Genomic DNA, 13964 nt, shown 5'->3' with positions numbered 1-13964 from the left:
AGAGAGACAGAGAGAGACAGATGCAGACAATGGCAAAGAGGTGACTGATGAATGGATGGATGTTTTTTTTGTACCGGACGTATGCAGGCAGCTTGTACTCTTACTTAGCTCAACATTTAGCCTTCATATATGAACAATAAAGGCATTGGAGTGAAGACTGGGAGAGTTCAACATGAACTGTACCCCAGTGTACAGGCCACCTCCTGCTCTGTCCTCACACAACAGCTGAAGCTTTCAGGCTCACCACCCACTGGTCCAGCTGTGTGATCTTTTTACTCAAATCTATCTTTTACGATTCATGATTGAGTCAGCAGGTTTTGTAAAGACTAGCATTGGGAATAAAGAACTGAACAATGCACACACACTATACCTGAGAAAGTGAAACATCAGTATAGTGAATGTTAACCAGCACAAGATCCTGTAAAAACAGCCCCTCTGCAGAGCTTATATATTAGTAACAGCCAAGACATCATTAATGCTCCAATAACATTCAGTTAAATCTAGTTATTTACTGACCTATTGCTCTATAATTGGACTAAACAAATTTATTCCATTTTGTGCAGTTAAACAGACAAAATAAATGTGTCTATAAAAGGATATATAGCATCCAATATCTAATAATCCTCCACCCATTTGATTTTGAATGAGTAACTGGTGGTGTACCACTTAATCGATCAGTGATCTCTTACGCCAATAGCAGTGTGTTTGCTGTACTCAAATGATAATGACTCAATCATTATCCCAGCAGCAGCACCGACGCCGTTCCGGCCCCTTATCACATTATCTGATGACTTTTAAATGCTGTGCGCACATCCTTCAGCTCAATGCGCTGTTTGTCCGCGCTGTGAATGAGTCTTCAAACTTGCCCACGTGTCCCTGTAGATCATTAACACTGCTGCTCCGTGCCAACACGTCTGGATACTGTGCATTATGGTACTGTGTACCGAGTTTCTTTACAGTGCTGAACCAAAAATAATTAGTAAAGTAAGAAAACATCATGTCTGTAGAACTAAATCTTAATAAAAAACAGATTCCACAGACAGTTTTCACAAGGTCAGAGGTCAGATAGTCCATCTCAGGACCGACCCAATGAACTAAAAGTCTAAAGCTCATATCCTCAAACACTGCTAGCTTGGATGAGTGGATCCATCATCAGACTGATGATATTTAACTAACTTGGCTAAATAAGGCCAGTCTCCCAAATACCCAGTGTATTCCTCTAAAGCCAATCAGAATAAAAAGGCAGGCATTGCCACCCCAACATGAAACAAACTTTGATGCATTCACCACTGGGTCTTGTGCTGTCGTCAGAGGGGAAGAAAGCCTTTCATTCAAACAGAAAACTCTATGAATGAGTGGGAGATAAAGAGAAAGACAGAAAAGAGCATGAAGGGGGAATGAAGGAAAAATGTGGCTGTTGCTGGAAGAGAAAACTGTGGCGTATGTACAGCAGGCTGCAGGTGTTCCCTGTCCATTTGTGTGCCCTGACCTTTTGACCTTTGACACAGTTGTAAGAAACAAGAGCAAAGCGACACAAACAACACATGGAATGAAGAAACAATAAGATTATAATTGACAGCAGCACACCTTTTTATGCTTGACATCCATCCATCCATCTATTTTCTATACCCGCTTATTCCTTAACCAGGGTTTATGCTTGACATTTGTGACAGATATATGAAATTAAGCTGTTCTCCAGAGAGATGGAGCTTTTCTTAAGACAAATGAACTAAATAAATCAGTGGATGAATATTTAACTGCAAAACAAAAGGAAACAGGGTTAATATTTCGAGAACAAGCTGTTGTTGCTGAGTAATTAAATTGGAAACATGTCTTGCTACACCAGCCAGTGCACACACTGCTGTAGCAGCTTGCTACTATGTTCGTTTGTTGTATAAGAGAAGAGATATTAACGCTGGAGTTGCCACCTTCAATGTGAAATTATAAGGGACAAGCCCCCACCAGATGAACTATAAAACTAAATGCCACAGAAACACACACATGTGAATTATATACATTTGTTGTTATAGTCTCAGTTTTTTACTTGGTTATTTATAGTGAGTTTATTCCTTCCATCTGCAAAGAAAAGCTGCACCAGAAACATTACAACAGATGTACAAGTAGTGTCCAAATTACGCTGTGGTGTTTGGGTGGTGGGCTCAGGAGGGGACAGGTTTTTGCAGACTATGGAACTAAATATCCATTGTAACAAACACACAGAGGATATGCTGCATAAAAGTAAATTGTGTCTTTTTCATAGCACTTTAATTATACACAAGGAGCACACTCAAACATGTAGGGACAGCTGTTTCACACACACACACACACACACACTCTGTGCCAACAGCTGCCATGTCCACATCATACAGGCTCTGCCTCAGACCCTCTACCAACATCAAACTTTACCAAATGATGCTAAATACACACAGTAATTACACAGAGGGGCACAACACAATACCAAAACATCCCACTTCTGGCAAACACATCTGGAAACCTGGCGACTGGAGATCACTTATCTGCTTTAGCCAAGAGGCATTTGAGTGAGCAGCACAAACCAGGCACAGAACAGCTGCATACTCAAAATCTGGCATACCAAACTGTAAGTAATAGAGCTGAAGAAACAACACTGAGGTTAAATGCATATATTAGGCATAAAATGACAGATCCCTGTCACCCTAAACAGGTATAGATAACAGTTGGATCTGACCTTTAAGCAGACAGAAGAGACCAAACAAGACTGTTTACAGGTGTGTGAAAATGGAGGTCTGGCAATGAGTCCTCAGCTTCAGTTCCAAGGTGAGTTATTCCACAAACACCAGGAAATGTGGCTAATTCTTCAGCAGTTGTTTGGCTGGCACCAGCAGCATCACTCAGTGCTAAGTCACTATGAATTATCTACTTCCGGGCATTGAAAGATCCCATATCTTTGGCCTTCTTCATGAATGCAGCATTAGTAGGAGTTCTTTCTGTTTGATTACATAGTCTCAAACTTATCCTGAAAGCTGCAGGTCCTGCAAAGATGTTCACCTTAAAACAGCGCCCCCTGTGTGCTGGAGGGGAGGTATAGGACTGAGAGAGACGGGAGGTGCCATATGTAGTTTGTTTTATGATTAGCATTGACACAACAGAAGTGATTATGATTATTGATTAGTTGGGGTACCCACCCTCAGACCTGAATTTTCGCCGTTTCTGGAAAAATAAACTGTTTGAAACGTTTGGATTTTTCTTGTCTCTCATCTTTTCAGTTGCACTTTTACTTTGCTGTCTCTGTGCTAAAGATACAAAGACAGTGCTTGTTCAGCAAAATTTGTACTTTTACTACATTTTGTCACTTTTGGGGTTTTATAATATATGTAAATATGTGTTTTATTAAGTTTTCTAACTTGACTCAGTTCAAAATAATATTTTCCAGCAGCAAAAATCCTAAAAGCACATGTCATTGCTTCACTGTTTACAGCTGAATGTCAGCCTGTCTCCTATGCACGCATGAAAGGACTCAAATTTCTGCAGAGGAACGTGACGGTATCTGTGCAGGAGGTGATCCAGTACATCTCATTTTGCTGGGAGGATTCATGGGACGGATGGACAGGTCATTTGGACCAGCGAACACAGCGCCCAGAACAGAGCAGAGGTCATTGAGCTCTTAGATGGATCCATCTTACGTCTGTCGCTTTGCATGGTCATCAGTCCCCTGCCTGCTATAGCAGTGTGGTCAAGTGTGTGTGTGTGTGTGTGTGTGTGTGTGTGTGTGTGCATGCAAGTATGTGTGTGTCTAATAAATGTCTCTGATGCATGGTGACTAAGTGGATCACTGGTCAGCCTAGACAAAACTTAAGGTTACAAGGCCACAGTGAGCCTACGGCCCTATTGTTTATTTATGGTCCCCCCACATTATTACCACACAGTGGGGTTGCTATGACGCCCTCACAGAAAGGTAGGAAGATGAAGATGTCATGATCCAATTCATCTGTGAAAGAAACTAATTAGAGGAGATCAGGTAACGTATTGGCTATAAGTATTCACATGTCCCACTGCTGCTACGTCAGCACGGTGTCATCACAATTCATCTTTCCCATCCTCTGCAAAGGGGCTCATCAAAAAAAAAAACCCTACTGTGCACAGCCCCTGTCTCCTGGAAGAAAATGAGCCAAAGTATGACTCAGCGTGTCACCTCGATCTACATCAGCAGAAAAGTGGGCATCATCTTTTGAGTTTGTCAGTTGCCTTCATTGACTATCATTGTCACCGGTGTAGAAAAGTGTGCACTTGCATATCTAAATGCATTTTGGATGTGTGATAGAGTGGGTGTGTGAGTGTGTATGTGCATGTCTCTGCATGTAGGTGAGACCAGTGGGGTGGCTTTAAAGCAGCCGCTCTTTTCAACCTCATACAACAAAGCCCCATTGTAATTTTAGGAGTGTCCGAGGCATTCCTGAGCTGATGAGAGCAGAGTTATAGGTAAAACAACACTCAGTACTGTGCATTTGAAAAAGATGAGCTGGCTGGGATGAGATTGATATTCATTTCTTGGCTCACAGCATTTCAGCCCAGCAGCAACAACAGAGAATAAACAACAGTCACTGCAAGACATAAGGATGATTTTAACACCTAAGCCTTAGCTCCCCACAGAGCTGAATCTGGCTGTACATGTCAGGCCACAGCTCTGTTCAACACGCCATGTAAAAGCCAACAGAAAAACTGACACCACATACAGTATAACGCTGACCCTGATGAACGGATTCAGCTGATATGAAGAGGGAAAGGACAAAGAATACTACCAAGGCATGAATTGATTGACACACCCATTAACAGAGCTATATCCATGGCTTCACTTAGTGCGTCTTTTATTTTTCTGGGCAAAAAGCCTCATTATCTCATGTGCAGGGTCATTTTCTGGTTGTCTGCATGATGAGCTAGAGGATAAACATTTCTTCGTTGGGAGTTGGAGTCAATACGCCTGAGAAGTCTTTGAAGAGTGTGAAATACAAGACAAAATCAATGTCTATCTCTTTCTGTTTTCCTCCCTCTGCTGCTGCTGCTGCCACATATCTGCCCCCTCCTCTTTTCGTCCTCCCTGCACCTCCTCAACTCTGAGGCACAGTTCTCAAGGCCAGGGTTGAATTGGATATGAAGACCCCTCGAGGGAATCGTGTTCTTCTGGAGCCTCGACTACGTCAGGCCTTCCGTCGCCTTGACGTCAGTGATTGTGAGATACGTTTTACTGAGCCCAAAAGTGTAACTATCGAATAATCGTTTAAATAAATCATGAACAATATACAAACATCATTTTTCATATTTTATCATTTTTATTTCACAGGTGTATGATAAGAGTGACAAAGTAATAGTTAGTGAGCTGAGCTGTAAAGATGTTTCCCAGTCTACTGGTTCACTTATCTATCTACCCAATTTACTTATTTGTTTCATTACGCCTTTTCCTTTTTATTTATTTCTTTTTCCATATTGACCAGGACAGGGCTGCGTGGTTCCTGGATCTTTTCAGTGTGAGCCTCAGTGCAAACAAATAGAAGTAAAAACTTCCAGCACTTGGGTGACTAAAGGTGACTGATGCTCTCCCCCGACTCTGGCAGCGCAGGCGAGTTTGTGCCATCCCCAAAGTGAAACAATCTGGATCTCTGTGCTCTGTGGCGTTTCTCAGCCTGCTCCAGCTAATTGGCTCCTCTGAGAGACACGTACAGCCACTCGTACACATACAGTACATGTAGACAACACACGCCAGTGGAGGTCCTCCCAGCCATCTGTTGGGGGCACGCACGTACATGAGCTCCCGTGCTCTGGAGACGTCTGACGCCCCACCAGCCTGCTGCTGGTGTTTGATCAGCTGCACTGTGTCGTGTCCTGTTATTGTAACTTTGCAATTTTTTTGTCTCTGTCCAAACAGTCATTTCTCTTACTGCTTCTAACCACCAACACCCCTACGCTGCTCCCTGTGCCTGTACCTGGACAGATGCTTCATAACAAGAGGTGCCAGTCTCACTGATGTGTCACAGTACATTTCACACAGCTTACATGGTTATCCAGTCCTGTTGATCTAATTTAAACCACCAACCTACACAAATACAGTAGATTGTTTCTCTGTTTTAACATAACAAGCCCCCAGTGTTTCTCTGTGAATGTGAAATGGAGAGCTGCTGACATCGAGCTGTGGAGTCGAGGAACTGCAGCTGAGCCTGATACACTTTATTGTCACTGTGAATAGTAAAAGAAAAGCCTATGTATAGGTAGGTGCTTTTATTTTCAAAGGACAATGGGTCTTGTTTTGAAGGCGCAAAAAGAAAAGCTCCTTAATGATTCCTGCACAGTATGACAAGCTTCTGTCTCCATATTTTTTCCACTTTAAATTCACTTTTGGATCAATACGCACATAAGTAAAACAAGTAGAAAATCTTCACAGCGGGTGGATGAATACCCTACAGCTCCTAGCTCACCTCTGACCTCTCTGAACCAGCCAAGTGAATCCACTTATTTTGCACTCTTCCTGTCATGTCCACTAGGGGACAGTGAAAGTTCAATACACTCTTATCAATGTGCACAATAAGTGACAGAAGAGTAACGTTACTCTTTACTTTAAAACCATCTTAAGGAGTAGGGTAAGAAGACTCATATTGTTATGAACCTAATATCTATGGTTTGGTTTTACTTAATGTGTAAAAGATATTTTTAGGTCCGCCCCCCCCCCCCCCCCATTTTCCCCATATCCATATTTTAGGACTTAAACTTTTATAATTTTATGACATGAACCTCTTAATAAACCAGTTCTTTATCTAAACCAGTCCTACAGACTTCTGTGTATCAGCACTATTCAACTAGTAAAAAATGTATGTAATGTCACATCTTGTCACAAAAAATAGCTTTAAGTAGAAGTTGGGTTTAAAACATTAACAGTGTCAGAATTAGCACAAGAATCAGATGAAAAGTTGAGTTGTGGGTGAAATGCATGCAGACAGACCATCTGCTGAGGATTGTAAAGACATATGTATGCGGTTTACACGCAGTTTAAGAGCAAATAAAGAGACACACAATGTATTTGAAGTCAAAGAAATACAACTTTATTTAAGTGTAAACAAAAAGCAAACAAAAAAAACTGCATAGGAAATGTTTAAAGTCCACAGAGTACAGAGAGAGCAGCAGGTGGCCAATATATTATAGTCTCCTCTGCCTTATTTAGACTGAAGACCTAACATCTGCATTTCCACTCAGCGCAATGTGTGTGCATGTGTGTGTGAGTGAGAGAAGGTGTGCTGACAAACACACATATGCACAGGGTTTGACTGAAACACTCACGCCTACACACACACACACACACACACACACAGCAGCCTGGATGAGGAAGTGCCAGCAGCACCCATCTAAACTCAGCTGGCCACGTTGGCTCGCTCTGCATCTTGGACTGTGATGAGGATACATTCAGTGGATTTCTGCTCAGACAACAAAGATGCAGAGTACAAACACAACACCCACGTCACACACAACCGGCTGTTAGGAGAACAGGGCACAACAGAAACAAGTAGTTGCAAGATGAGTTACTTATCTCCTCAGACCAAACACCTGTCCATCGTGACTGATGTTAACGTATTAGGTTTTGCTGGTGTTGAACATTGAACATCAATTGTTCAGAGGAAAAACTGATTCTGTTCTGTCGTCTCTGTTGGCTTCTAATGCTGCAACAGCTGTTTGTAGTAAGTGGGTCAACAAGATCCCATTTAACCCTTTTCTTCACAAAATACATTCTAAAAGGGCCAGTGAGCATCAAGTGGTGTGAAGTATTTGTACTTTTTTTGTAAAAGAAAAAAAAAATGTCTAAGAAAAGAATAATTGGGGGAAACTAATCAAAAGGCATTATTTTCCAGATTGAGAAATAATTAGTTTTTATAATATGTAAATGAACACACAAGAATCAGACTAGTACTGAAAGGTCTTAGGGAAAAAAGGTCACTACGTCATCACTACGGGAAACATTTCAATGAGACACCTGCAGGACAGGGCTGCTGGGAACTACCTGAGTTATTTTTTTTCCTTTCTAAACTTCCAAACCCTTTTTTTTTTTTTTTCTTACGAGTATACAATCATTTAAATGGAGGTCAACAACCTTGCACACGTCACCTGGTGCAGCTTTGCTCTTTCCCCTGGGAGGGGTCAGAAATAAAATGGTGGGGAAAAAAACCACAAAAACAGGAGTACAATCAACTGATAACATGCTCAGCAACCATCACCGCACTTGTTTGATTTTTTTATAAAGACAAGGAGGGGAAACGATTGCTAGTTTGTGCTGAGAAACCTAGCTGCTTCTCACACGACGGTGAGAGACTTTCCATCACTAGGTCAAACACACAGTGGCCACCTTGAGGATTCATCATGGTTGGAAAGGTAAATCTATCCTGAGCACCATCCTTTTTCAGCTTCCTAAAGTTATAGGGCTTGTTAAGATATGTTAATATGTCTATCCATATTACACATTAAAGAGAAAGTTAGAGAAAATTAAGCACTAATGGTCGAGGGACACTCCAGCCTTTGGCATTTATCTGAAAAACTCTACGTTTGTTGTTTCTCAGCTATGGAGGCCTGGCTGACTGAACAGGTTGAGCTCTGCAGAGCCTCTGGAGAACAGGAAATACAATCGCAAAGGTCAAAAGGTTAATCCCATTTAACGCAATCCTAACACACACATAAACATCTTTGGGTATATATTTAGGTAAAACCACCCCAATAGTCAGCTACCCATCCCATCTGAGAGACATCAGTATAATACAAGGACTTTTTAAAGCATGCAACAAAATGAAAAACAAAGTCATAAAATACATTTTTCCTCTTTAAGAGTGAAGACCTAAGGATCTTAAAGATAGAATTCTGCAATCTTAATTAAAACAAAACAGAGTAATACTGAAAAGCAAAAACAAAACAAAACAAAAACACAATCTCATTGGTGAAATTAGGTCTTGGGGTCAAAGCAGCAGTGTATGTGGACTCAAACTGGCTCACCGTCGATGTGCACGTACAAGTGGAATCTGTGTTTATAATTATCATGAGGTAAATAAAAATGGGGCCCAGCCCTTTTTTAAGTGCATCCAACCAGAGAGTGAGAATTTATCCTCAGGTGCTCTGATTTAACATTTGCATCTATGACAAAATGGTCCAGTGACATTTGTTGTCTACAACAGTGTGGTCCAAATGCCAACCCTGTTTGGCACCGAACTCTACAGATCATTTTGGCACAATGTTTTCAACTGAAACATTTGGTTTCTGGTGAGAAAGGCATAGTTTCCCAGGCAATTTACAGCAGATTACATAAAAACTGCTTATGGTTGGAGCAATGACCATAATACAAATTTTTCTGTCAACTTCAAACAGTACCATGATCTTGTTCTCATGATCTTTGGTCCTAGAGCTATGGGACATGTACTGCATTGTAACACGGGAGGAAAGAATGAGGTATATCTGTAACACATAAATATTCAATGAGGTATGCGTACGTAAAAGAGTAAAAATAAGGTATTCAGAGTGAGTAAAAAGTTGAGGTATTTGAATGTTTAAATGTACAGTAGCTATGAGTATATATGAGGTATTTTGCAGTTGAGGTATTTGAGAAAAGCGACCATTGAGGTACAGGATATCTGAGATACGAGGACGTGCATCCCGATCATGTGCAGAGGGGCCCTCTCCTCAGAGGTGAGAGCCAGTCAGTGAATCTTTTCATGGGTCCAAAGATTCATTGCTAGGCTAAAGAAGTGGCAAACAGAACCTTAACTGTCTTAGTGCTTCCACTGGGACACAGACTGAACAAAGGGCAAGGGGATTCAAAACCCCACGTTGCTCTCACCAGTATCCATTACTTAATATGAAAATCAGTTTACAAAGGCTAATCTGAGATGCCAATTTGAGCCTTTGGGCCATCTAATGCTGCTAAGAGTGGGGAACTGTTTGATGGGCTGAGGCAATAAATGCAAGGGGGAGAAAGGGGTTGTCTTTGGTGCCAGTATCCTCTGTTCTCAACACGAGCATCTCTGCAGACAGATGTTCTTTCAAAACCTGCCTCACAATGGGAGGTGCCTGGTATTAGCAGGATCTGAAAGTACTCATACACAATAAACTGTGACCCGAGCAGACGTTATTCTTCTACACCTAACATGGACAGTGTTACAAACTCAACTCCGAGAGTTTTGTCAACTTTACACTTCCAAGCAACAATGATTTAAGATTTAAGAGGGTGGGGGGTTATTTTCTTTAATTGCCAAATCTACAGTTGGCCATTGTGCAGAAATTCTAACTTTGGTTGTGTCCAGTAGATCACCTATAGACCTCCATCCTTGGAGGAGTGGTCTACAAGCGTTCAATCTGGAGATGTCTCCTCAAATTCCAAGCATCATTGAACTGGACTAACTCTCAGGCCCCAGGAGCCAAAGGGAGTGGCTTTCAACCACAATCTAAATCCAAATGATTATATGTTAGGCCTTTAATTTGATGTCCTTAATGTCCTCTGGACGGCCAAATTAGGTGTCTACTTTGGAGGCTTTTGTCACACAGCATGCCTCATTTAAAAAAAAAAAAAAAACAGTTCAATAACATGATTAAATCTCTAGAATAGGATCATTACCAGAGCCAGATCTCCAAAGATTCATCTCCAAAATCCTTTGGTGTGTCCTCACTTTTAGAGGAGACGCTGCTCTTCCTGCATATTAATCTTTGCAGCTTAGTTATTCATGCAAATGACTGGATATTAGTGACAGTTGTCTAATTTTATGTAAAAAAAAAAAAAAAATAGTTTATCCAGTCTTATGAGACATGATTAGGGCAGGGGTAAATAGATTATCAAATATTTGGATCATTTTATTACAGGACTTACTTTAAGAGTCTTTTCAATAATCATGGTGGAGATGATTTCATAAACTTTTACTCATTAATAAATTAATCCGATCAGCATTAACCAGTAAAGTTAAAGAGAGCCTGAAACGTACTGATCAGTCTTAATCAGTCCTACCCTGACCTGAGCTAATTTTGATTCTATCAAGTTTGGCATCGCTTCACATACTCTTCTTAGGCGACAATGACACTACACACTCCACAGAGCCACGAAGAAACAAGGGTCGATGCATAAGCAAAAAAGACTACCCTAAAATCAAGATACGACATTTTTGTCTACTTTCCTCTCCGACCGCAGCCTTCTAATGAGAATAAATCATGCAGCCTTACAGCGAGAATTGACTCAGCATGTCTCAGCTCAACATTCAGGAGGTTCACTTTTACTCATATTTCAAAATGCACAGCAAGAACTCTATTATTCCTGTGCAAATATCAACTGAAGAGTCTATTCCTTTTTTGTCTCTCTTAAATAAAGTATAGAGGTAGACTTTTCTTCTTTGTAAAAACTTCTCAGACTAAAACCTCTGCTCAGTGACTATGAGTACATTCCTAAGGAGCTAAATGAGGTAGGTATAGAGCAGAGGGTACAAGGTTTCAAGAAAAATGAGAAATTCCCTGAGATGGATACTTACAGAGAGCTTAGAGAGAATTCAGAGCAGCTGAGACTAAAGAAGGGAAATATGGCTTATTTTCTACCAATTGTGTATTTGTAGAGGTCCCCATATATACCACAGATATCTGATTTGAATATCTAAATTTCAATGAAAAAAATAAATCATCTATTTCAATTTCCCTTCATTTCAACATGCTCTCAATCCTCTCTGAGCACTCCTCTTGTGTCTGTTGATTCATTCTCTCTCCTCCAATTCCTTGATCCAAAACACTGCAGAAGGATGAACAGAGGAGAAGAACACACAAAGAAACTTTTTTAGAACTTGAGAATACGATTATTTCCAAAGTCAACAACCACAATGACCCCGTCGGGCGTTACAGCCACACCAGAGGGGCGATCCATCTGTCCGAAGCCACTTCCCTGTGTGCCAAATTTGCATAAGAAGTTTCCATTGGGCTCGAACACTTGGATTCTATGGTTGCGGGAGTCAGCCACGATGATACGGTTCTCCTGGTCCACGGCGACACCCTGCGGCCGCAGAAACTGCCCATTTCCGGTGCCCTCTGAGCCCAGAAATCGAGCTGACTGGCAGTCTGGCCGGATGACCAGAAGTCGGTGGTTGTTGAAGTCAGTCACCACCAAGTGGTCCTCATGATTAAAGGCTACTCCTCGAGGAGAATCAAAGTGTTTCCACAAGGCCCCTTCAAATCCGTACTTGTTGAGGAAAGACCCGTCAGGGGCAAAGAGCTGCACACGGTGGTTCCTGGTGTCTGAGACCAGGATCTTACCCTCAGAGTTAACAGCCACATCCCAGGGATAGTTGAATTGGCCATTCTTGGTACCCTTTTCCCCAAACTTCAGCAGGAACTGGCCCTCAAAAGTAAACACCTGTCAGACAAAGTATATGTCTTAAGACCTAATGTGTTTATAAAGGGAGTAGAGGGAGAGTAAGCATGAGGAGCGTTTACATACGTATACAGGGAAACATGCAATTGTAACATACACAATTTAAAACTTTTTCATACAACTTCCCTTTTGGACGATCTAATGTGTTGATCATGTGGGTTTTCATACCTGCACACGGTGATTGTCCTTATCAGCCACAATGATTCGTCTCTGACTGTCACAGGCAACCCCGGCTGGACGATCAAACTGACCGGGTCGAGAGCCCAGAGAGCCGAACTTGTGGTGGAAGGCACCGCAAGGTTTGAATATCTGGAGAGGGAAGGAACAAAATCATATTGATTTTCAGTTAAAGTTACATTGGTGTTACAACCTGGCCATTAAAAGCAGTGGTCAAACTAACACGTGTAGTTTTACATACTATAGACTGAGTTTGGTGTTTCTGTGTGCGCTCTCATATACTCTAGTGTTTTCACCAAGGTATTGCATTTGAGTTCAAATTAAAATCTTTTATTATAGTTTTTTTCATAATACAAATCACAGTGACTGTGGAGTATGCAAGTGTGGGCTCATGTGAAAGAGAACAGATTCGTGCACTTAAAGACATTCCAAAACAAAGTTTGCTAGAGCAGACTCTGTGACATAAACATTAACTGATGGGTGAATGATTAATTACATATAAGCCCTCTAAACACTATTAGAGTGCAGATTTCAGTGGTGTTTACCAGTCAGGCTGAGCAAGGCAGAAATTGGCACCACAACAGAGAAAAAGAATCACTTTATATCAGCTCTCTTTACATTTGCTTTATCCACATTTAATGGATTAATTATTATAATTTCCTTAAGCACTGTAAACAAAATTATGATTGACACTGGTCAAGTATAGAGAAATAAGTCTTATTAAAAAAACTCTCCTTAAGCATACTTGACTGCAGAGAAATTTGTGCTCTACCTGTATACGGTTGTTGCTGCGATCAGCCACCACCACATATCCCTCCTTGTCCACACTGATGCCCCAGGGACGACACAGCTGGCCATCTCCCTCCCCCTCACACCCAAAGGATGACACCTGGGAGCCCAGGGACCCGTAGCTCCGGCCGGACTTCACCATCACCTTGAACGGGCTTCCCTGGATGTGTTGGTTGCATACCAGCACAGACACCAGGTGCTCCCCCTCACATTTGGGCAGGTAGCTGACAGTGTATGAACCATTGTGGTGATCTGTCACGTCCACTGCAGACAGGTTACCATCGGTGACCGACATGACTATTGCAGACACAGCGTCCCCGCCAGAAAGACGTGGCTCACCATCATGGTCATAGCCAATCACAGTAAAGGAGGCAGGCTTCCCACGGAGCGCACTCTTCAGACCTTCACCATGAGCTTTGGTGACCGGGGCAAAGGCTCCACTGCTGATCAGGCCCATGGACTGGATGGCTATGTACAGAGCCTGTTGGAACCACAGTACAATAAATTCAGCTGCTCTGTCTTATTTAAAAGTTTTACCTGTTTTCAAAGAGAAACCACAAGTATGCAAATCTGAAGTCTGGGCCACTGGTTTATAATCTGTCCA

At 41.7% G+C, this 13964-nt stretch overlaps 1 protein-coding gene across 1 annotated transcript in view; it reads right to left on the bottom strand.

Moving 5' to 3' along the window:
• Positions 1–7112: 7112 nt before the first annotated feature.
• Positions 7113–13964, bottom strand: part of trim71 (tripartite motif containing 71, E3 ubiquitin protein ligase) — a 28869-nt gene continuing 22017 nt past the window's right edge. The window contains exons 5-7 of the mRNA XM_026300670.1: positions 13344–13841; positions 12563–12703; positions 7113–12376 (exon numbers count right to left, since the gene is read on the bottom strand). Of these exons, the coding sequence (XP_026156455.1) occupies positions 11804–12376; positions 12563–12703; positions 13344–13841 (1212 nt within the window). The 3' untranslated portion in view covers positions 7113–11803. The remainder of the gene's footprint in view (positions 12377–12562; positions 12704–13343; positions 13842–13964) is intronic.

This window comes from Mastacembelus armatus, chromosome 11 (genome assembly GCF_900324485.2).
Source record: "Mastacembelus armatus chromosome 11, fMasArm1.2, whole genome shotgun sequence".
In the NCBI taxonomy this organism is placed as follows: Eukaryota; Metazoa; Chordata; class Actinopteri; order Synbranchiformes; family Mastacembelidae; genus Mastacembelus; species Mastacembelus armatus.
The sequence above is the reverse complement of the archived record's forward strand: the minus strand, read 5'-3'. Positions and strand labels throughout refer to the sequence as shown.